Genomic DNA, 23,758 nt, shown 5'->3' with positions numbered 1-23,758 from the left:
CAGCCCTGCCATCTCTCACAGTAGGCGAGCAGCAACCAACCACCTCTAACTGCATGATTAAGTACTTGTCAGCACTGGCAAGGACCAGGGAGCCTGACATTTCAACCACGTGGCAGCCAGGGAGGTGGTTAGATCTGGGGCAATTCATTCGCCCAACTGTCAGGGAATAAAAAAAAAATACATGTGATTCTAATAGCCCAGTTTTTAAATTTCTACCATTTGTCCCTCTGCCAGGCAGGTTCTCTTACTGGGCTGCTCACCAATAGCCCGCAGCCATGAGTTCCGACGCCGAGATGGCCGTTTTCGGGGAGGCTGCTCCTTACCTCCGAAAGTCTGAAAAGGAGCGAATTGAGGCTCAGAACAAGCCTTTCGATGCCAAGTCATCCGTGTTCGTGGTGGACCCTAAGGAGTCTTTTGTGAAGGCTACGGTGCAGAGCAGGGAAGGGGGCAAGGTGACAGCCAAGACCGAAGCAGGAGCTGTGAGTAAAACATCTGGAGCTGGGAACACTACACCGCTGGGCTAGTTTGATTGACACTTAGTTCCTAACCTAAAATCTCTTATTTATGGACAGACTGTAACAGTAAAAGATGATCAAGTCTTCCCCATGAACCCTCCCAAGTACGACAAGATCGAGGACATGGCCATGATGACCCATCTGCACGAGCCCGCTGTGCTGTACAACCTCAAAGAGCGTTATGCAGCCTGGATGATCTACGTGAGTTCTCTCAAGGCCTTTTGCTCCAGAGAGTAATTAGTATGGTTTTCAAGAAAAATAGTAGCTAATGAATGTCCCATCCAGTAATTACGTCCTTCTTTTTGATGCAGACCTATTCGGGCCTGTTCTGCGTCACTGTCAACCCCTACAAGTGGCTGCCAGTGTACAACGCAGAGGTGGTGGCGGCCTACCGAGGCAAAAAGCGCCAGGAGGCCCCGCCCCACATCTTCTCCATCTCTGATAATGCCTACCAGTTCATGCTGACAGGTGAGTGGTTCACGTGGCTTTCATATTCAATTGTGATATGAAATCCTGTAGTCCAACGATGTTAGAGCACAAAAGATCTTTGGAAAGAATCAATTGTTTGTGATTGTTCATGACATCTCATTGCTCACGGAAGCAGAGAAGGGTAGACACTGTCAGCCAGGAGCTAAGCTCAGCTCAGTTGCCTCTCCCTCTCCCTCCACGACTCCAGCTGAGCTTGCATCTTCCTCAGGCCACTCAGGGTCTTACAGTCTGTTTACTTGGGAAAGTCTGCTCTAGTTTGTGTCCAACTAATGAGAAAAAGATACCTGAGGAAAATGTTGCTTGAGGAGAAGTGTAAACCACGTCACCCACTCCCTCACTGCCTCAGTTTCTTGCTGCTTGTACAAGACACTTTAGAAAGAACTGTCATTTTTAAAGTCATCTGAGTGTGTGCGTTCTTGTTGGTGGCTTCTTCTTAGTAAAGATGGTTGTTTGGAGTACCTAGAAGTTTTACAACTAGAGGTTTTCACCCCACGAAGGATTTCCCTTTGAGAATTACTTGAGATGTCTACATGATCCTTCCTTAACAGTTTGAGAAAGGCCAATCAGAGGGTTGCAGTCTGAGCCCACAGGACATGAAATTTTTTCTCTGTGAGGTTAATTCACCCATTTAGAAAGGAAATCGTAACCTTGGCTGATTAGCACCATTCTAACTTGTAAAACCAGGGCACAGCATGCATTTCTAGCAGTGGCTGTTTATCAGTGGGAAGTGTGCCTCTGAAATTTACAGACGGGGGTGGAGGTGTGAGTCTGACTTTGGAGCGTGTTATTCTTCATATGAAGCCAGTAGGGAGCTCTTCCTGCCATGATGTAGCTATGACAGCATCTTATAGGTTTTTTTCTTGACTTCAAAGACCAGAGAGTCAATCCCAATAATACAGTAAAAAAAAAAAAAAGCTTCCATGAAAAATGTGACACTTTGAGACTCACGAAAAATGTATGTGACTCATGTATGGCTGACTACATACTGTTTTTCTTCTAGATCGGGAGAATCAGTCTATTTTGATCACGTATGTATTTCCATTCTGAAACTTTCTGGTTTTTTTTTTTTTCCTCACTGGGAAAATGAGAAAATCTAAAGAGAAAATTAGTGGATACTATAAGAAATGACACAATCAGTGAGGATCCAGGCAGTTTCAGAGTCACCCTAGAAAGCAGACTGAGTTCAGATGTAAAACAGCAACGCTGCAATTTATCTTGCTGGCTGGTATAACCTTGTGTCATGTGGCAATCCCAGGAGTAGGGAATGTCAGATTCCCTCTTGGAGCTTGGCCAGAGCTCAGTCCAGTGCAGAGAGCAGCATACAGCCTAAAGAAGGCACAGCTTTTGGGGGTGAGCCCCAGCCGTGTTATTTGAGGCCCCCCTAGGGAACTTCCAACACCTGTGAGATCTAACTGGAGCCCCGATCTCCAGTCTCGGGCAGCCAAGGAAAACACATTACTGGGGCTTCTTATTCATCCCTCAGTTGGCTGCATGGCTGTTGAGGGGCTGCTGAGTGGATTCTTCAAGAACTGGTCTCAGCACCTCGCAGAGAACCTGGAACATTTTAAGTGAATGAACGAATAAATGATTAATAAATGAATTTCCCTTTTTGTCAGTGTAAGCGAAGGGAAGCAATATGAGTTATTTGTAGGGAGAAAAGACCTAACCTGGAGGACTATGACAGAGATGAAAAGTCAGACACACGAGGGAACAAATACTGTCGGCAGGCATAGTTTCATCGGCCACAAAGCTTAATTTTCCACATATTGGTCTTTATTGAACAGTGGAGAATCTGGGGCTGGGAAGACTGTGAACACGAAGCGTGTCATCCAGTACTTTGCAACAATTGCAGTCACTGGGGAGAAGAAGAAGGAGGAGGCGACTTCTGGCAAGATGCAGGTGGGTCTGATTGTCACAGCCAGAGTCCAGGCTCTGTTGTCTATCTCAGGCAAGAAAGCCCTGAGATGTGAGAACTGATCTTTCCCTTGCAGGGGACCCTGGAAGATCAAATCATCAGCGCCAACCCCCTGCTGGAGGCCTTTGGCAACGCCAAGACCGTGAGGAACGACAATTCCTCTCGCTTTGTGAGTCTCTTAGTCTTCTCTGACTTCAGAAGAAACCGTATCAGAAGCACCGCGTCCTTTCTAGTGCATCAGTCTTTGACACTAACAACCTCTCTTTCCCTTCCAAGGGTAAATTCATCAGGATCCACTTCGGCACCACAGGGAAACTGGCTTCTGCTGATATTGAAACATGTGAGTAACTGGACCTTCTAACTAGAATCCAAGAATAACAAATGGGGGGTTGGAGGAACACTCTGCAGCTCCTGCTTAGCAAGGAGCCCAGAAAACACCTCTGCTGCCAAATAGGCTTGCAGCGAGTGCCAGCCTTAGGCAAAGCCCACAGTGGGCCTTTACCCACCCAGGCATGAGCTAACGAGTCTGTAAGAACGGCCAGGCCTTCTTGGACTCGTTTGAAATACCCTGGCTCAGAACACTTTCAAAACACTCAAAGAACAAAGTAACCCAGGGGTGTTTGAGTTGCCCATGGGTTCAATGTATGTGACCCTTCCATTCCTGAGCCTCGGTGACTATTTCCCTTAGTAGCTCCTATAGTAGAATGCCAGTATTAAATCATATTCCAAATGTCAAGGTTCTTCTCTATGAGAAGTGAGCATTCCTTTAGGCAAGTACATTTTACCTTTGTTCTAGAGAGGTTAAGAGAAAACTCAGTGTTTACAGAGATGTAACGTGTGGGACCTCATGACCACCTAGCTATGATCTCCAGGGGTCCTAAGACTTAGCTGATTGCCTCAAGTTCTACAACCACCCTAAGACACTTGATCACCCCCTTCTTGTCTGTGTTGATTCTCCATGACAGATCTTCTGGAGAAGTCTAGAGTCACTTTCCAGCTAAAAGCCGAGAGGAGCTACCACATCTTCTATCAGATCATGTCTAACAAGAAGCCAGATCTGATTGGTAAGAACCTTAAATTCATAAACTACAGTTAGTGCTTTTATTAAGACTTTCCAATACTAAACATGTACCCTGAATCCTCTGTACCCAGAAATGCTCCTGATCACCACCAACCCGTATGACTACGCCTTTGTCAGTCAGGGGGAGATCACAGTGCCCAGCATTGATGACCAAGAAGAGTTGATGGCCACAGATGTAAGTCACATATCATGTATGAACAGAGCAGCAATAGTCTAGTTAGGGTAAACTACAAATTCTGCCAAGTAAGTAGTGTCTTCTGCCCTTACATTTGTCCTCTCTTGGCTCCTCTTAGAGTGCCATTGACATTCTGGGCTTCACTTCTGATGAAAGAGTCTCCATCTATAAGCTCACAGGAGCCGTGATGCATTATGGGAACATGAAGTTCAAGCAGAAACAACGAGAGGAGCAAGCTGAGCCAGATGGCACCGAAGGTACCAAAACCAAACTTAACTCTCTCTATGGGTTTACAGAGGACATATAGTCCAAACTCACGTCTCCTCTGTAACTGAGCTTCTAGTGGGCACACACAAATTTATCCCCACATAGAGTGTACAAAACAATCTCCTCAACACTCCGCCATTGTGTATTATGGGGCCGAGAGAAGGTAATGTTGAGACCCTGAATTATATTTCTGCAGTTGCTGACAAGGCTGCCTATCTCCAGAATCTGAACTCTGCTGACCTGCTCAAAGCCCTATGCTACCCCAGGGTCAAGGTCGGCAATGAGTACGTCACCAAGGGCCAGACGGTGCAGCAGGTAAATGGATGTCCTCTGTGAAACACACGCACCCCATGAGACCTCCTTGATGTCATTAATGATGCCAACGAGAACGACTCTGTCTCTAAAGGTGTACAACTCAGTGGGTGCCCTAGCCAAAGCCGTCTATGAAAAGATGTTCCTGTGGATGGTCACCCGCATCAACCAGCAGCTGGACACCAAGCAGCCCAGGCAGTACTTCATCGGGGTCTTGGACATTGCTGGCTTTGAGATCTTTGATGTAAGTTGGCAGAAACCTTGTAACAGCAGACAAGTTTGCAAGTCTTCTCCTGTAGTCACCAAGGGAATGCCTATGAAAAATGACCACATTATAAACTGGTTCATAGAGGAGGACTAGAAATCTGGGGAAGGGTGTGAACTTTGGAGTCAAACTCCAGCTGAGTCATTGCCTCACTGTGTGGTAGCGGGACTAGCGTGTGCCTGGTCATTGCACAGTCTCACTGAGGACCTATCTGTGTAACACTCTCTTGCAGAGCTTTTTGTCAGTTAGAAGACAGGTGTACTTAAAGCCCCGTGTATAATCCCCAATTTACAATCAGTGATCAATAAATGATAGAAAAGTTGATTGAACAACAATAGCATCAAACTGGCACCGGGAAAGGTGATGGCAAATGAACACAGGCTTTGAGATTCCTGTCTTCTTAATTAGGGAGACAAAATATGCCTTGACACTAAGGTAACTTCTGCAATGACAATGATGGAAGCGACAGAATAAACTCAAATATTTCTGCCTAAGAAAGAGTGCTCTGCAATCCCGTCAGTCAAAATGACTGGTTCTCTACCTACCCATTGTATTTGTAACTGGTCTCCTTCTGAAATCGTATTTGAGAACTTTTTTCTATGAGTGTATTGATAAGCTGATGAAATTTGAATAAGGGGGTTTGCTACAAGCGGGACAAAAATCCCACCGTCCTCAGAGAGCAGTTAGCCTGCCCAGCTGAGGCGAGTGTGGAGAGGCTTGCATTCGAAACCAACCGCTCCTTTGCTTGCCACTTGCTTAGTTCAACAGCCTGGAGCAGCTGTGCATCAACTTCACCAACGAGAAGCTGCAGCAGTTCTTCAACCACCACATGTTCGTGCTGGAGCAGGAGGAGTACAAGAAGGAAGGCATCGAGTGGGAGTTCATCGACTTCGGGATGGACCTGGCCGCCTGCATCGAGCTCATCGAGAAGGTCCGTGCGCCCTTTCCAGATCCCAGCTGTGTGGTGCGGAAACGGAAAACAGTAAAATCTTGGCGTGTGTGGTGGCCAGAGATTACTACCTATGAATGAAATGAGGGAAGTATGCTGGTAAAACGAGACAAAATGTTTTCCTTTAAAAAAAATGTCCATTCTCTGACAACTTTACAGACACATATTGCTCCCCCACCCCCCACACACACACCAACTCTGGACTCCTCCTCAACAAGTCAATCTCCTGCTTTTTTTGGATCCATTGAGCATGGGGGGGGAGGAGATTGCTACCACATCATGGGCGTCACCACAGAAGAGAGCCCCTCCTTCTCCAGTTGCCACTGACTAATCGCAGCTCCTCAGGGCAGGGCAGGGCCTGTGGAGACCTCCCATTCCTAGGTGAAAGATGAACAGTCTCCACCTCATGCAGGTGTTGGGCAGGTAGCCACAGCTGCTGAGTTCATGAGGACAGTGGCCAGCTGTGTCAGTTCCAGAAGACAGTGCTCCACAACACCCATCCCCCAGCTTCAGGCTCCCCCATTCTGTCAGTCCCCTCTTTTGAGACAGACTGCGTTCTACAGGGTCCATGGTTTTATGCTTACCCAGAGTTTACAATCAAAGCCTTAACACGGAAAGCTATCCTTAAGTATAAAAGTTTAGCAAGTGTTGAAGTATTTTTATTTACTTCTCTGGCATCCTTAGATTTACTATTATTGACCTCTCAAGTACAAATTTCTGATGCTGTCAACTGAGGCTTCCAAATTCTAGCTATGCCAGACTCACCCCAAGCCCTTAAAACACAGTGTCCCCTGCTCTCACCCCCATGAGTACTTTTTACAGCAGATGCTGAATGAGCCATGGTGTCTTCCCTGTTAGCAAGTAACTCTAGTGCACCTAGTTCCAAAGCCACACTTTGAGAAGTTCTGCTCCAAGACTTTTGGGGTAAAGACATAAAGTCCAGAGAAGCATAGCCATTATTTGTCATAGCTAAGAGCCTCATTAAGTCAGTGACCTCTGCCAAACAAATGAGGTTTCATTAGCTCTGTGGAACTAAAGACTGAATTCAGCCATTCAGGTCGTCTGTCACTTTTGTGAGCAGATTTCATGTGGCATTTATTTCTGCATTTATTCTTCTAGCCGATGGGCATCTTCTCCATCCTGGAAGAGGAGTGCATGTTCCCCAAGGCAACAGACACCTCCTTCAAGAACAAGCTGTATGAACAGCATCTTGGAAAGTCCAACAACTTCCAGAAGCCCAAGCCTGCCAAAGGCAAGGTGGAAGCCCACTTCTCGCTGGTGCACTATGCGGGCACCGTAGACTACAACATCGCAGGCTGGCTGGACAAGAACAAGGACCCCCTGAATGAGACCGTGGTGGGGCTCTACCAGAAGTCTTCAATGAAAACTCTGGCCTACCTCTTCTCTGGGGCAGCAGCAGCAGCTGAAGCAGGTAGTCATCAACCAACTATCTTTATTTAATGTGATAATTCTAAGCAGAGAAGCCTGGCTTCTGACTGACCACTTGCGCTCCTTGCCCCCTCAGAGTCCGGTGGTGGCGGTGGAAAGAAAGGGGCCAAGAAGAAGGGTTCTTCTTTCCAGACTGTGTCAGCCCTCTTCAGGGTAAAACTTCATTTCTCTCTAAATGGGTTTAGGCTGTTAGATTTTACGCTAATGTAGATGGGGTGGGGGGAGGAGAGTAGATACTGTTTCAAAAGCTCTGAAATGGGATGTAGCTGACGTAGGTGGGGTGGGGGTGGGTAAGCTGATAGTGGTATACCTGAGTTTGAGGGAGGAACAGAATAACTTTGAAGAAATACCTTCATAAATAAGAAAAGGGTCAGGAGTGGATTACAGAAACATCAGATGGAAAAACTCGATTTGGGAAGTCGGCAATGAGGTCAATTGGAATTCAAAACTCTCCAGCGGGAGAGGACTGCATATGTCATGAGCTTTGCTTGAACTTCTGGGGGCTTGCAGATGATTTAGGTTCCTAAGTATATGCGAACAGAGGCCTCAACTGAGTAGATTTGAACTGGAGGACAGGTGAACAGTGGCAGGAATTGGAGAGCGAGTCGGAATATAAGAAATATAGACTATAAGAAATCTAAGTCAGAATATGAGAAAAAAGAATATAAGAAATATAAGGGAATATAAGTGAAGAAACCAGATAGAATATTTTTTTAAAAGAAAGTCAATAGGAAAATTCAGTTGGCAATCTACACTCTTAATTACATCTTTAAAAAAAATGGACGTTCTTGTTATTCTGAAAGACTCTCTCTGAAAGTTGGTGAACTTTTGATACTCAGCAGTATGACCATTAGTTTTTTTGTCAATTCCAAGAAGGAGGCATTGAGTGGACATGTCCCAGGGAGCGAGTAGGGTGACACAGCTGTGTGGTGGCTTGTGAAAGTAAAGTAAGAACGCAAGGTTTGGAGGCAAATTAGGAGAAAACCAGACCAAAAATCTCAGTACGTGGTCCATGCATGGATGTAACACGGTTCCATGTATGGCTCTAGCACCTTTGTATGCTTACAGTGCCATGATAAAAATATACAATATGCCAGGAAATTCACCAGCACTGAGCAGCCAGCTCAACAGCTAATAGGGAAACAGGCTCCTGGTGTACAAACATGGTGTACAGAAAGTAACCCAGGAGAGCATGTCAAAGAATTTAGAGATCCCAGACATGGCTCTGGAAAATTCAAACCTGGATACTATTCAGTAGAACTGGACCAAAGTGGTGGCCCATGGTCATTATGTCTGTAAATAGAAGGGTCTGAAACAGCACATAGTAAATAAGATATATTCTATGACTCCACAGGAGAATCTGAACAAGCTGATGACCAACCTGAGGAGCACCCACCCCCACTTTGTGCGGTGCATCATCCCTAATGAAACTAAGACTCCTGGTAAGATACTTCCAGTATCTACCCACACAAGTCCCAGCATGTTTGCTTTAGAGACTAGACCATGAAATACATGTGGCTTTTTCCAGGGGCCATGGAGCACGAACTGGTCCTGCACCAGCTGAGGTGTAACGGTGTGCTGGAAGGCATCCGCATCTGCCGGAAGGGCTTCCCCAGCAGGATCCTCTATGCAGACTTCAAGCAGAGGTTGGATATTTTTTCACTATGGATTGTTTAAAGGCATTTTCTATTGTTTTTTTTTCTTTTAACAAATAGGAAAGTAACACATTCAAGTGACGTAAGGACACGCTGTGATGTTCTTTGACTATACAAAGAATAGATTAAGGGCAATATGGTTTCTTTATTTTTCTGTTAGACTACCCAACAGCACCGGTGTTTCTAAGTGTCGACAACTATGTCATTTATTTGGTTGATTTAAACAGATACAAGGTGTTAAACGCAAGCGCCATCCCCGAGGGACAATTCATCGATAGCAAGAAGGCTTCTGAGAAGCTCCTTGGCTCCATAGACATTGACCACACTCAGTATAAGTTTGGTCACACCAAGGTAACCCTCCCTAAATCCAGCCTCATGTCTTTCTGTCCCTTTGAACTCGGTGTGAAGTTTCTGATCTGCAACATTGCCTGCACACAGGTCTTCTTCAAAGCTGGTCTTCTGGGGCTCCTAGAGGAGATGAGAGACGACAAGTTGGCTCAGCTGATTACCCGCACCCAGGCCATGTGCAGAGGGTACCTGGCAAGAGTGGAGTACCAGAAGATGGTGGAGAGAAGGTATGTATACAGAAAACATATGAAGTTCATTGTTGTAGTCCCTTTTGTTCTGATTCCCATTAGAATTCAACTTTGAATGTTTCTGTTCCCATCACAGAGAGTCCATCTTCTGCATCCAGTACAACGTCCGCGCCTTCATGAATGTGAAGCACTGGCCCTGGATGAAGCTGTATTTCAAGATCAAACCTCTCCTGAAGAGCGCGGAGACAGAGAAGGAGATGGCCAACATGAAGGAGGAATTTGAAAAAGCTAAAGAAAACCTTGCCAAAGCAGAGGCCAAAAGGAAAGAACTGGAAGAGAAGATGGTAGCTCTGATGCAAGAGAAAAATGACCTGCAGCTCCAAGTTCAGGCTGTGAGTCTCTCGAAGCCCGCCCTGATGCTAAAATCTCTGCTCAGTGATGAGCAAGAAAACACCCAGAATTCCACACAATGAAGTGACTGGCTGCTGGTCTTTTAAATTGACAACTCCTTAAAGTGTTCTAGAACATGCCACACACAACATTACTGCAAATCAGTGCAGTAGGAATCTCAGTTGCCCAGAAGGAAAAACAAAACAGTTTCCATTTCTTTTAAGTGATTTTCCTAGCAGACTGAGGATGGGAAGTAAGGGAATATTTGCTTTCCCACAATTTTACCTATTGAGTGCATAGGGAGAAGAGCTTGCAATAATAATGTGTCAACCCCAAACTAATAGTCCAATTTTAAACCTACAGTTCTAAATATTTCCTACACAGTTTTCTTTTAGAAATTTTAGACTACCAGAAAGAATCAGAGTTTGGCAAGGCTTTCTATAGATAGTGTTCATTTCTATGCACACTAGGAGATATTGTGTTGATAGTCTCCCTCTGATGACCCAATACATATCCAGAGACTTGAAGAATAATGTGTGACCAGGAGCTACCTTCTAATCTATTTCTATTTCCTCCAAACTACTGTCATTATCAAACACAGAAACATGAAAAGGTCACTTTTTAGTTTTCTGAATTCAGAAGAAAAATAATCAGTCCCACTGGGTCTATGTATTCTGAATACATACCAGAAATGAATCACAAACATCAAGGTTGTATCTCTCCTGTGGTTTGTATAGACAAATAGGAGTCATTCATCATACCATCAAGAATAGAGATTATTGAAGAGGATGCCTAAGCTTCATCCCACTGTACTATGCTAAATATATGTAATATATGTATATATATACATATGTATGTATTTATATTAGCAGCATTCCATCTACTAACCACTTAGTAACTGTTGCATGAATTTCAGAGCCTAGAGATACATCCATTCAGATACAGAGTTTATATTCCAAATCCTATTTTTTCTTATGAAAAACAAGGTTAATACTTCTCCAAGTACCACCTGTCCCAATGACCCATTCTCCTTCGTTCTTCCAGCCATTTTATTTTAGTTTAGTTTATTTATTTTTGGCTTTTTGAGACAGGGTTTCCTCTGTGTAACAGCACTGGCTGTCCTGGAACTAGCTTTTGTAGACTAGGCTGGCCTCGAATTCACAAAGATCCACCGGTCTCTATCGCCTGAGCTCTGGGACTGAAGGTGTGTCTTCCATCCATTTTAAAAAATACAAGCTCCATCGTCATTGGAGGACACTCTTGCCTTCTAAGTCATTTTTTTGATGTCCACTGTCCTCCTAAAAAGATGTTGATTTTTAGTTCTTTATTTTAATGTGCATTAAACAAAGTACGCCAATTGGAAATTTTATGCTTATGCATTAAACATATGTTATAGCAAAACAATGGTATCAGAGTTTCACCAGGGCCAGGAACTATGTCTTACATTTCTTTGTTAATATTCAAGTTCATAGTCAGTGCTCAGTGGTAGAAAACTAATTAAAAGAAAGCTGATGCCTTCTAACATACTTTTCTTGCTTGCTTTCAAAATATTAATAAAATCTAAAAGGTCCAGGGAACTTAAACTTAAAACTGTCTATTATCTCCCCTTAGGAAGCAGACAGCTTGGCTGATGCAGAGGAAAGATGCGACCAGCTGATCAAAACCAAAATCCAGCTGGAGGCCAAAATCAAAGAGGTGACAGAGAGAGCTGAGGATGAGGAGGAGATCAACGCTGAGCTGACGGCCAAGAAGAGGAAGCTGGAGGACGAGTGCTCAGAGCTGAAGAAAGACATCGACGACCTTGAGCTGACGCTGGCCAAGGTGGAGAAGGAGAAGCATGCCACAGAGAACAAGGTGTGAGACAAATTCCTGGGAAGTTATGACTCTTTTAAGTTATGAATCAAAACATAAGGGCAAATATGTTCAAATATAACATGTAATGCAAAGCACGTTTGCTTCCTAAGGTGAAAAACCTCACGGAGGAGATGGCGGGTCTGGACGAAACCATCGCCAAGCTGACCAAGGAGAAGAAGGCCCTCCAAGAGGCCCACCAGCAGACCCTGGATGACCTGCAGGCAGAGGAAGACAAAGTCAACACCCTGACCAAAGCCAAAATCAAGCTTGAACAGCAAGTGGATGATGTGAGTCTAATACCACACAAACATGTTAAAAGTTTTTATATTTAAGCAAGCATGAGCTTGTCTCCTCATGATGTAGTGAGCATTGACAAAGCTCATCCCCACACAAGAACTTCAGAACATAATGGTTGGTATGGAGACCAAGATGCACACACAGGATAAGCAATAAAGACAAGTGACTGGGAGTAGCAGATGCTATTAGTGAGAAGAACCAAAGGCACTGAGGATTTGTTCATCAAGACATTGACGAACACCACAGTCTTTAGCTGAGCTAAGAATCCTTGTGGCATCAAGAACACAAAGGAGAAGGCACATGTGTAGGCAGAAAGCACAGCAAAGTGTCCACAGGCCTCATGCTCAGAGGGGCAAGGGAGTACTGCATACAGGTATGGATGATAAGCTGGCTGTACATGTGGACCTGATATTTAACAGGGAACCTGTTGGAAATGTGTGAATACAGGGCACAGTAGCCAAGGTGATGCTGTGGAAACATCCCTGGGCTGCCTCTCATGTGTGGGAAATTCTGCTCCCAATGGATTCAGTGGGAGATATAGGAACCATGATATCCCACTAGTAGTCATGGCACATACTAGCATATCTCACCTTTTAACACTGACTCTTAAGTCTAAGCACACAGTACAACCACAGTACTGATGAGGAAGATCTTCCTGAATCCCCAAACTGCCAGAGACCATCTGATAAGCTAGGAATAATGCCACCAAGTTTAAGCTGGGGCAAACATCGTGCTGTTCTAGGAACCACATTCACGAATTGTTAACTTTTAGCTTGAAGGCTCTCTGGAACAAGAAAAGAAAATCCGGATGGACCTTGAAAGGGCAAAGAGGAAGCTAGAGGGAGACCTCAAATTGGCCCAAGAATCCACAATGGATGTAGAAAACGACAAGCAACAGCTTGATGAAAAACTTAAAAAGTAAGCAGGAAAGTTAAATGTCCCAGGGGGAAATGACTGTTACGGTTCTGTGGCTGACACAAGGGCTTTCCCTGTAGGAAAGAGTTTGAGATGAGCAATCTGCAGAGCAAGATTGAAGATGAGCAGGCCCTCGGCATGCAGCTGCAGAAGAAGATCAAGGAGCTGCAGGTAAGTCAATGGCTTCCATCAGTCTAACTCATCAGGAGAAACATGACTGACCCAAGAAGCTGAGTCTGTTCTTCCTGCCACCCCCAGGCCCGCATCGAGGAGCTGGAGGAAGAAATCGAGGCAGAGAGGGCCTCCAGGGCCAAAGCAGAGAAGCAGCGCTCTGACCTCTCCCGGGAACTGGAGGAGATCAGTGAGAGGCTGGAAGAAGCTGGCGGAGCCACTTCTGCCCAGATCGAGATGAACAAGAAGAGAGAGGCTGAGTTCCAGAAGATGCGCAGGGACCTGGAGGAGGCCACCCTGCAGCATGAAGCCACAGCGGCCACCCTGAGGAAGAAGCACGCTGACAGCGTGGCTGAGCTTGGGGAGCAGATTGACAACCTGCAGCGGGTCAAGCAGAAGCTGGAGAAGGAGAAGAGCGAGATGAAGATGGAGATTGATGATCTCGCTAGTAACATGGAGGTTATTTCCAAATCCAAGGTACGAACCTGCTATAAACGTCCATTCTGTAGGACAGGTGTGACCTGACAGAAGGAGGTAATCACAAGTTGGGACTAGGAAACTGGGAAATAAGCCTGGTATGCTCACCCTAAATGAAAATAGCTGTACCCAAATAATAAAGCAAAATCTGAGCTTTTTCAGAAAAAAACCCAAAACTATCCAGTTATACATTCTGAGGTTTTAAAATGCTTTATGTCAGTCATTTTTCATTTTTACTTTAGGTTCAAACAAAAATTGCTTCTCACAATCATGCAATGAGCCCAATCAGGCATCATTATTTTACACCACAGCTAAGAATGTAGAGCAGGCACTGGGTTCACAGAACAATGTAGCAGCAGTGTGTTCAGGTCATTGTCTTGTTATCCTTCCCATGGCACCTGAGGCTCGTTATTACTTCACTGCATGCCAGTTTATTCTCAAATCAACAGCGATGCCTGAATTACTCAAGCTTTCCTTTGGCATGAGGACTTGCCTGAGTGCCTCCCCCAACTCTCTGAACGCAGGGAAACCTTGAAAAGATGTGCCGCACATTGGAAGACCAAGTCAGTGAGCTGAAGACCAAGGAGGAGGAACAGCAGAGGCTGATCAACGAGCTGACAGCCCAGAGAGGGCGTCTGCAGACGGAGTCAGGTAGGATCTTTCCCTGGAACCACAAACTTACCTTGCATTTTCAATTTGCCTAACACTATACTGAATTACTTGAGGTCCTATATTACATTCCTTGGAGGCATCTTATTATTGATCAGTGGCGTAAGCTTGCTCTTTGACAGAAGAAAGGTAGTTCAGTAGATAGTTGGGTAGGTAGGTAGACTGGTTGGTACAGTTGCTTTTGCTTCTGGCGGTAATCAAAAAGTTATCAAATATGAGTTGGGCATTTTGGCATGTACTCATAGTTGTGCCCCCAGGAAGTTGAAGTAGAAAGATGCTAAGTTTAAGGCCAATCTGGTATACACTGTGAGCTCCAGGCTAGACTATCCAAACCTGATCTTAAAATAAAATGAACAGAATTAATCAAATGCAAAGTGTATCCTCACAGTAACTCTGCTTTTCAAAAGTTCTGTCACAAGCCGGCTGTTACTAATTTTCCTCATTCACCTGCACAGTGTTATCCCCAATCTGAAGATGACACATCATGGGAATGATGGGCTACTTTGTCCAAGTATGAATTTCTGGGGATGAACATAGTTCAGTGGGGGAAACCCGACTGAATCAGGGGCAGAAGAGAATCAGCCAGATGGAGAAATCTCTGCATGTATACCGCTTACCCATTTGACCAACTTCCTACTGGAGTTTTATCTCCCTCAATAAGAGCTAACAGGATGGAAGTTGTTTCATGGGTCGCATGGGCTGTCAAAGTAACAGGCAGCCGACAGGGTCAGGGAACGACTCTTGCGGCATCATTCTAACGCTGTGTCTCTCGTGAGACTCAAAGACAATTATTGTAATTAAGGGGGGCAGGATGTTTGACGTAAAACAAAAGCAAGTCTCCGGTTAGGATGCTCCCTGGAATTTTCCCTCTTCAGTGCACGTTTTCATCCTTACCAGCGGAATGACCTTAAAGAGTGAATGCTTCTTAATAAACTTCAAGACAGGAAAGACTTGCAAGTGACTAATTTTCACAGAGGGCACTGGCAGGCTTCCCTCCCCACTCAGTCTGGAAGCTGTTCATTGTTCAGAATCAACTTGTTTGGGGGGAGGGGGCAGAACGACGCTTGCTTGTTCGTAACTTGAACATACTTCTCAGAGTTTCTTCTGCGCATCTGTTCTGCGTACAGGGTCAACTATTCGAAGATTCCCATTCCTCAGACCCACCCTCCCCCACCACCATCACGCACTCAGTTGTTTCAGGTGACTTCCCCACATCGTGTCTCCTTAGCTAGAAAGCATCTGGGTGCTGTGAATGTTCACTGTGCAAATTTTTTCCTACATGCGCCTTCACCTCTTTCATCTGTGATCAGATCTTGAACATCTCCTAAAGCCTTCTTGGTTGATTGTCTGTCATAAACTGAGAGTTTGGCTCAAGTTCCCCATATTCTCATTCGACATAGATTCGCTCATCAGTAGTGATGCGGATGTTGGGGCTTTCAGAAAGCCTACACCTCTCACCTGGTTTGAGACTCCACGCCCTTTTTCCGCTCCAGTTTTTATTTTAGAGTTCTAACGTCTAGAGTCAGGCTGAGTTTTCTGGACCTTGGTCTTTCCAGGCGAATATTCACGCCAGCTAGATGAAAAGGACTCACTAGTGTCGCAGCTCTCCAGAGGCAAACAGGCGTTCACACAACAGATTGAGGAGCTGAAGAGGCAGCTGGAAGAGGAGATAAAGGTGAGCCAGATGGATCCTCGTTGTCATGGCTATCATTGTTCTTGTAGTTCTTTGGTTGTTTGTGTTTTTATATGTGCTTTTACAGTGTGTGCGTGCGTGCGTGCACGTATTTTCCTTCTTGCTGAAGGCCTTTAAGAGCTTAGAGAATAAACACTAGTTTGAACACAATAAAATGAAATCACTGACCTCTTACTTTTCAGGCCAAGAGTGCCCTGGCTCATGCTCTTCAGTCTTCCCGCCACGACTGTGACCTGCTGCGGGAGCAATATGAAGAGGAACAGGAGGCCAAGGCTGAGCTGCAGAGGGCCATGTCTAAGGCCAACAGCGAGGTGGCCCAGTGGAGGACAAAATATGAGACGGACGCCATCCAGCGCACAGAGGAGCTGGAGGAGGCCAAGTACGTGCTTGACTTGGCTAACATGGCAGCATTTACCTCCGAACAACAATCCAAACAAGAAATACAAGCTCTTAGGGAGTCCAGGGAAAGAATGGCGGAAGGAGAAAAGGTACAAGGCAAGAGGAAGCTGAGCAGTAATTTTTCAAAGGGGGAACTTTTGACCTCATTCTGTTTACACTGGTGCAGATAGAATTATTATAATAACGTATTCAGGTAATTATATACCCTAGTGTGCTTCTCCTCTCTCTCTCTCAACCGCTGATGGAATAATTCACCTAGAGGTATGGGTGCAAAGAGAAAAATAATCCAGATTGATTGTAGCTCTTTCTCTCTACATGCAAAAATACGATGTAGGAGGAAGTAGAAATCTGTGGTTAAGACCAAATGTGGGGCACAGAGATGCTGCAATAAGGGAGAAAGTGCACTGTTTTATAAAGGAATAAACAGTCAATGCAATTCAGACATTTAAGGCTGAACTTCTGTGAGAAAGAACCTAGGTAGGAAAGAACCTAGGTAGGAAAGAACCTTACTCAACAGTCAGTTTAAGGTGCCATCACATGCCCATTCTCTGAATAGTGTACAATCTATACTGATGAAATTAATGTTTTGGTAGATACTTAATGCTGATTTTGAAACAAACTCTCATAGCTACTTTTATATTGATTTTGGGAAAGATTTTTAATTGATGAATCAGCAAAAAGCTGACAAAAAAGAAGAGATACAATTATGCAGACCAAATCAAGGGTGTTTCATTTGAATTGAACATAGCCAACAGTAGAGTATTTAACATGTGTGCCGGCCTAGGAGAACACAAAGACTAGCAAGATGCAGGGTCTACCCTCTGAGCATTAAAACTCAATGGAGACACAGACATAACCAACAACAATCCCAGGTAGACTCTAAGTTCTCCAAAGGAAGAAAGATGTGTGAAGTCTTGGCTCAGGCTCCACAAAGTACAACGCTGATGAAATTTGGTTGTCCTTAGCAGCTGGTGGCAGGAGAGCAGCAGTGAGTTCCCATGGACCCCGCTGGTCAGGGCAAGCTTCACCGACTGAGAACATCTGGCCATGGAAACGCTCACTTGCTGCTGTTTTGAAATCGTTCTACTGATAACCATTCCTGTCTATTACCCATCTTCACTTCTCAGGAAGAAGCTGGCTCAGCGTCTGCAGGATGCTGAGGAGCACGTGGAAGCCGTGAACGCCAAGTGTGCTTCCCTGGAGAAGACGAAGCAGCGGCTGCAGAACGAGGTGGAGGACCTCATGATTGATGTGGAGAGGACCAATGCAGCCTGTGCTGCCCTGGACAAGAAGCAGCGAAACTTTGACAAGGTCTGCTTCCCGATCCTTCTACAGTCTTTAACATGATCAGCCTTCCCAGACACTTGAGCGCCGTCTTCAGCTCAGTTTGTCCTTGTCCATTGGCAGAGATTGTGCGAGAAAATACCTGTGAGCTTTGCTAGCTCTTCTCCTTCATAATTATTTTTCAATCCAGGATCACTTGGATCAAACTAAGTTTCTAGAACACATGCCTTCTACCTTCTACCCCATCAAACTTTATCTGCTGCATGTTTTCTCATCTCTTGCTCTTCAGATTCTGGCAGAATGGAAACAGAAGTATGAGGAAACCCACGCTGAGCTTGAAGCCTCTCAAAAGGAGTCCCGCTCTCTCAGCACAGAGCTGTTCAAGGTGAAGAATGCTTACGAGGAATCCTTAGACCATCTCGAAACCTTGAAACGGGAAAATAAGAATTTGCAGCGTGAGTACATCTTTCGTTTTCTTTAACAAGAGGCTTGAAGGAATGCTTCCCGTCTCTATATATTTCTATATGCTTTTTTCCCTGACAGAGGAGATTTCGGATCTCACTGAACAGATTGCAGAAGGAGGGAAACGCATCCATGAACTGGAAAAAATAAAGAAGCAAATTGAGCAGGAAAAATCTGAGCTTCAGGCTGCTTTAGAGGAAGCAGAGGTAGACATTCTATTGTACATTTTACAACAATTATAAGAAGGGTTAGGCTCTATGGTTGCAAGAACTGGTGAATCAAGCAATGAAAGATTATTCTTTATTCTCTCCACTGAGGATGAAGATAAAGAATGAACATGAATATAAGCACTATGAGTACACACAAAGACCTATGGGAGAAACAGACAACAAACAAAGATGAATAAGTGAAGGGTTCTCCCTTAAGGGGAATCATCTGGCTAGGGAGAAAGAAGTCTATAAAAACAACAATTACATACATCAGACATTTCCATAGCAATGAAGCAAAGATGTGTAAGATGTATATAAGGATTATGATGGTAGCACACAGACAGGAACTAGTGAGGAAGCTTAGTTTAACTTTCCTGGGACACTGCACACTTCCATGCTCCTGCTGACGTCGCCTCTCACTGTCCTTAAGGCATCTCTGGAGCACGAAGAGGGCAAGATCCTGCGCATCCAGCTGGAGCTGAACCAAGTCAAGTCTGAGATCGACAGGAAGATTGCCGAGAAGGACGAGGAGATCGACCAGCTGAAGAGAAACCACATTAGAGTCGTGGAGTCCATGCAGAGCACGCTGGACGCGGAGATCAGGAGCAGGAATGACGCCATCAGGATCAAGAAGAAGATGGAGGGAGACCTCAATGAGATGGAAATCCAGCTGAACCACTCCAACCGCATGGCTGCCGAGGCCCTGAGAAACTACAGGAACACACAAGGCATCCTCAAGGTTGGTGGCACCAAGAGATGGTGCCAGACGAGGGGGTGACTTGGCCTGAGGATGCGGTGTCTCAATGATTGTTTATTGCACAGGACACCCAGCTGCACCTGGATGATGCTCTCCGGGGCCAGGAGGACCTGAAGGAGCAGCTGGCCATGGTTGAGCGCAGAGCCAACCTGCTGCAGGCTGAGATCGAGGAGCTGCGGGCCACGCTGGAGCAGACAGAGAGGAGCAGGAAGATTGCAGAGCAGGAGCTGCTGGATGCCAGTGAGCGTGTGCAGCTCCTCCACACCCAGGTGGGTATACAAGTGTGAAGGGGAAATTCTTGCTCATATCTTAGCACTATTCAGAAAATTATTTAAAAATGTTTTATGAAGAACTGGGTTTAACATGTTTAACTGAAAGGAGTAATATTTTCAAATATCTGATCTATGATATCCTTGACTGTCTTTTAAAAATATGTTGTTAACTCAGTTAGTTTATAAAACCTCTGAGGGATGCTATTCAAAAATTAGTTTATAAGTTCATTTGGACATCAGGTATTCTAACTTTATCCTTCAATATTTAACATTTCTGCATTTGGTATTTTAACCAGAACACCAGCCTCATCAACACCAAGAAGAAACTCGAGACAGACATTTCCCAAATCCAGGGAGAGATGGAGGACATCGTCCAGGAAGCCCGCAATGCAGAAGAGAAGGCCAAGAAAGCCATCACTGATGTGAGCAGAGGGCAAGACAGAGGTGATGACCCTGAATCCTGCTGGCCTTGTCAGCCCTTATCCAACTCTGTTTTATCACCCACCAGGCCGCCATGATGGCGGAAGAGCTGAAGAAGGAGCAGGACACCAGCGCCCACCTGGAGCGGATGAAGAAGAACATGGAGCAGACAGTGAAGGACCTGCAGCACCGTCTAGACGAGGCTGAGCAGCTGGCGCTGAAGGGCGGCAAGAAGCAGATCCAGAAACTGGAGGCCAGGGTGAGTTTCCTGGTCAACATGTTTTCTTCTCTTTCTACTCCAAAATGTGAGTTTCAATATCTAAAACTGGTAGACATTGTAGGGCATCCTGAGGTCAAGAGCGGATAAGCCCCTTGCCTGACAGTTTAGGTTGGGGCACTCTGACTAAGACATCAATAACTGCAAATAAAACAGTGAGCTACTTGAATAAGTAGACAGCCATTGACCATTTAGATAATAGAAAGCATTCTTTAAAATCTGCCTTTGGAGGCTGGAGAGATGGCTCAGTGGTAAGAACACTTGCTGCTCATGCCTAGGGCCCAGGATCAGTTCCCAGCACCCACATAGTAACTACAACTGTCTGGAACTCCAATTCCAGGGCAGCTGATGCCCACTTCTGACCTCTGTGGTGTACTTGCACATACAGGCAAACAACACTCATATACACAATAAAACAACACATCTAAAAATATTATTTAAATCCACTTTTTTGTGTAGGTCCGTGAACTTGAGGGAGAAGTTGAAAACGAGCAGAAGCGCAATGTTGAAGCCATCAAGGGTCTGCGCAAACACGAGAGAAGAGTAAAGGAGCTCACTTACCAGGTAAGGGAAGGCTGGGCCTCTCTGGGTTCCTGCCCCTGTCTTCCAGACATTAAAAAAAAACCGCAGGTACAGAAAAATGAGGTGATGCTCTCAAGATCCTTAACACTTTGACATCTTTCAGACTGAGGAAGACCGCAAGAACGTCCTCAGGCTCCAGGACCTTGTGGACAAACTACAATCAAAGGTGAAAGCCTACAAGAGACAAGCCGAGGAAGCGGTGAGTTCCGAACCCCTGACATAAGTAGGTGGCCTCCCACTCTCAGGCACCAGTAGGCCAAAGTAGTTAAAGGATTGAAATGGAAAGATGAGAAAAACAAGGAAGGGTCCAAGGGAAATGACCTAGCAAGGGTCTAAGGAAGTGATGCCACTTTATAAGCCAGAGAAAGCGTCCAGCAGTAGAACATGGACTTGGTACCTCCGAGGCCCTGACTCCAGTTGTAAACATCAAACTCAACCAACCAAAGTGTAGTCTCCATAGTATTCTAGAAAAGAGCAGGAGCAACGTAAAGAGTCTGGTCCAAGAAACAGAAAGATTGAGGAAGAGAACGGGGCACCTGGGTCTACAGAACCAGGCAGAAGGCAGGTCACAAGGTCTTCCGGGCCTTAGTAAGAATCCTGCATCTTAAAATAAATACAACCAAGCTATGGAAACAAGGCAGGGGTGGGGTGTTCCCATCTGGACTTAATGTGGTCGGTTTTATATTTTTAAAAGAGTGTCCTTGTTACAATGTAGAGAAAAGATGAGGGGGGGAACCCAAGCCAGTATAGGAAGACATGGTGGGAAAGTTTTCAGGTGGGTCAGTGACTTGCATTATGGCAATAATAAGACAAAGAGAAGTGATGAGATTCAGAGCTGGTTCTAGAGACAGAGTAGGATTTGCCAGCAGGCCTCTCCTGGACATGTAAGGGAGCAAAGCAGGAATAACAGGTCCATCAAGTTGTGATGTGGGTGGCCAGGTGGGTGATGGGAGCATTACTGAAATGGGAACCTAAGGGGACCAGATGAGAATGAAACAGGAATTCTACATTAGTTACATTAAATGCAAGATGTTGCTGTACATGTAGTGAAGAGATGCGGTGAGCAACAAACGTCTCATAGTAACGGAGGCAACAGGTCTCAGTGTTGTTTCAGCCAGTAGGTGATGGCAGCTCTGATCATAGCATTTACCCTTCTCTGACTCATCCGAAGGTGTCAAGGGTCCCTTGCTTCTCTGTGGCTCTATGAACCCACACATTGCACATGAGGCCCTCTGTCCGCTGGTGGCTTTTGTTTACCCCCTGACCTCTTAGCTCTGAGAGGAAGAGAAAGGCGGGGGAGGGGGACAGCAAAGGAAGATGAAGGAACAGATATGCCCATGTGTGCGCCTGGCACACACACTCCTCCCTTAGCAAACCACTTAGATTCTCCCTCACTCCAGCTCCTACTTTTCTCTTCTGGGAGAGGGAGATGCGGGGGCTTTTCTGAGCTCCCTATTTAAAGTGATTCTAATCCCCATAAATGTTCTAAATTTGAATGTCACATTTTGCAAGGGTTCTTAATGAGATGTTTAAAAAGAGAATGGGTACTGGAGACTAAATTAAAACTGGCCTTTCCAAATTCATTGCTGTATCTACAAGCATAATCAGACACCACTCAGACTATTTTAGAGAATAATAAACATGTTTAATTTCTGAACTTTATTAAGTGGGGGATAATTTAAAACCCAAGTGACAGTAATTTATATTCAGTTTGGTGTCATAGAGATTGCTTGTTTGGCTCTGGTCCATCCTCAGAAGCCTTAACAGCAATGACAACAAAGCCTGGGAGCCTGGCATAGTTACAGTAGCTTCAGTTTTTCCAGAAGTTCAAAGACAGCGTTACCTGTGTTTATCAGTAAGTTCAAGAAGCATAAGGGGAGTCCATAGAAGAAAAAAAAAACCACACTTCTTTAGCCTTCTTTGAAAATTGGTTTTAAGCAAAAATAAACCCAAGCAAGACAAACTGACACAAGAGACTAGGAATGCTTAAACCTTTTCGTTCCCTCATAAATGCGCTCCCATTCCCAGGAGGAACAATCCAACGTCAACCTGGCCAAGTTCCGCAAGATCCAGCATGAGCTGGAGGAGGCTGAGGAGCGGGCCGACATTGCCGAGTCCCAGGTCAACAAGCTGCGGGTGAAGAGCCGAGAGGTCCACACCAAAGTCATCAGTGAAGAGTAGTGCCTCCAAACGCAGGAAAGTGACCAAAGAGATGAGCAAAATGTGAAGATCTTTGTCACTCTGTTTTGTACTGATGATTTTGGGAGATAAAAAATTTATCTGCCAAGAGCTCGTGAGTCTCCTTGTTCTCTGTCTGCATGTCAGTTGGTCTTTTCTGTACATGAAGAGGACAAAAAGAGAGAGAAACATTCTGCTTACATTTAAGTGAAAGTGCTCAGTCACTGAGGTTAAACACGACAGAGGGCAACCAGGAAAAGCCCTGTATGTACTGCACGTGCCTGTGGGAAGGGGGTGGAGCTTAGAGGTGTGCCAGGGCACGCACAGGAGCCTCGCTTGGCCCATTGGCTGGCTTCAAAAGATGGAGTAAAAACAGATTAAAATGGTAATTACACAGATACAATCAGAGAAAAAATTTTAAAAATGTCTTTAATTACTGTCAAAAATATTTAAAATGAAAATCCTTCACAATAATGGCATGGATCAGTAAGCTAGGGTTAGGATTTCTAGAAGTAACAGATTCTCCACTTCATGGTCATCTTTATGTAGGGATGTGAGGCCTTTGTTATCTACAGGTGTTCAGACACTTGTTTATTGCACCTGCTCCCAGCACGTCACTTAATAGCAAGGAGGCCGGGCGGTGGTGGTACACACCTTTAATCCCAGCACTCAGGAGATGGAGGCAGGCAGATCTCTGTGAGTTCAAGGCCAGCCTGGTCTACAAGAGCTAGTTCCAGGACAGGAACCAAAAGCTACGGAGAAACCCTGTTTCGAAAAAAAAAAAATAGCAAGGAGGAATTAAGAATGAATGGTTCTCATTTTCTTCCATCCTTTGGAAACTTAG

The 23,758-nt window shown here is 45.1% G+C and overlaps 1 protein-coding gene across 3 annotated transcripts; it reads left to right on the top strand.

Moving 5' to 3' along the window:
• The first annotated feature begins 275 nt into the window (after positions 1–275).
• Positions 276–22,917, top strand: Myh1 (myosin heavy chain 1). Of its 3 annotated transcripts, none has more exons than XM_005349845.3 (38): positions 276–479; positions 573–716; positions 827–983; positions 2,005–2,032; positions 2,789–2,903; positions 2,996–3,088; positions 3,196–3,259; positions 3,885–3,983; positions 4,072–4,175; positions 4,294–4,432; positions 4,639–4,757; positions 4,849–4,998; positions 5,780–5,950; positions 7,088–7,390; positions 7,496–7,570; positions 8,772–8,859; positions 8,946–9,063; positions 9,300–9,423; positions 9,511–9,647; positions 9,745–10,000; positions 11,610–11,852; positions 11,963–12,139; positions 12,922–13,067; positions 13,145–13,235; positions 13,323–13,712; positions 14,237–14,363; positions 15,938–16,056; positions 16,257–16,453; positions 17,601–17,784; positions 18,047–18,212; positions 18,301–18,425; positions 18,859–19,167; positions 19,251–19,454; positions 19,754–19,879; positions 19,966–20,136; positions 20,614–20,718; positions 20,840–20,935; positions 22,765–22,917. In XM_005349845.3, exons 1-38 carry the CDS (start codon positions 276–278, stop codon positions 22,915–22,917), a joined length of 5,817 nt encoding a protein of 1,938 aa, XP_005349902.1. The 3 variants fall into 3 exon arrangements, with proteins under 3 accessions (XP_005349902.1, XP_005349901.1, XP_026636076.1); XM_005349844.3 differs by having other exon boundaries at positions 7,088–7,400; positions 7,494–7,570; XM_026780275.1 differs by having other exon boundaries at positions 7,088–7,403; positions 7,521–7,570.
• The last annotated feature ends 841 nt before the right edge of the window (positions 22,918–23,758 follow it).

Source organism: Microtus ochrogaster, chromosome 7, assembly GCF_000317375.1.
Source record: "Microtus ochrogaster isolate Prairie Vole_2 chromosome 7, MicOch1.0, whole genome shotgun sequence".
Lineage (NCBI taxonomy): Eukaryota > Metazoa > Chordata > Mammalia > Rodentia > Cricetidae > Microtus > Microtus ochrogaster.
This window is presented reverse-complemented; position numbering and strand designations above follow the sequence as displayed.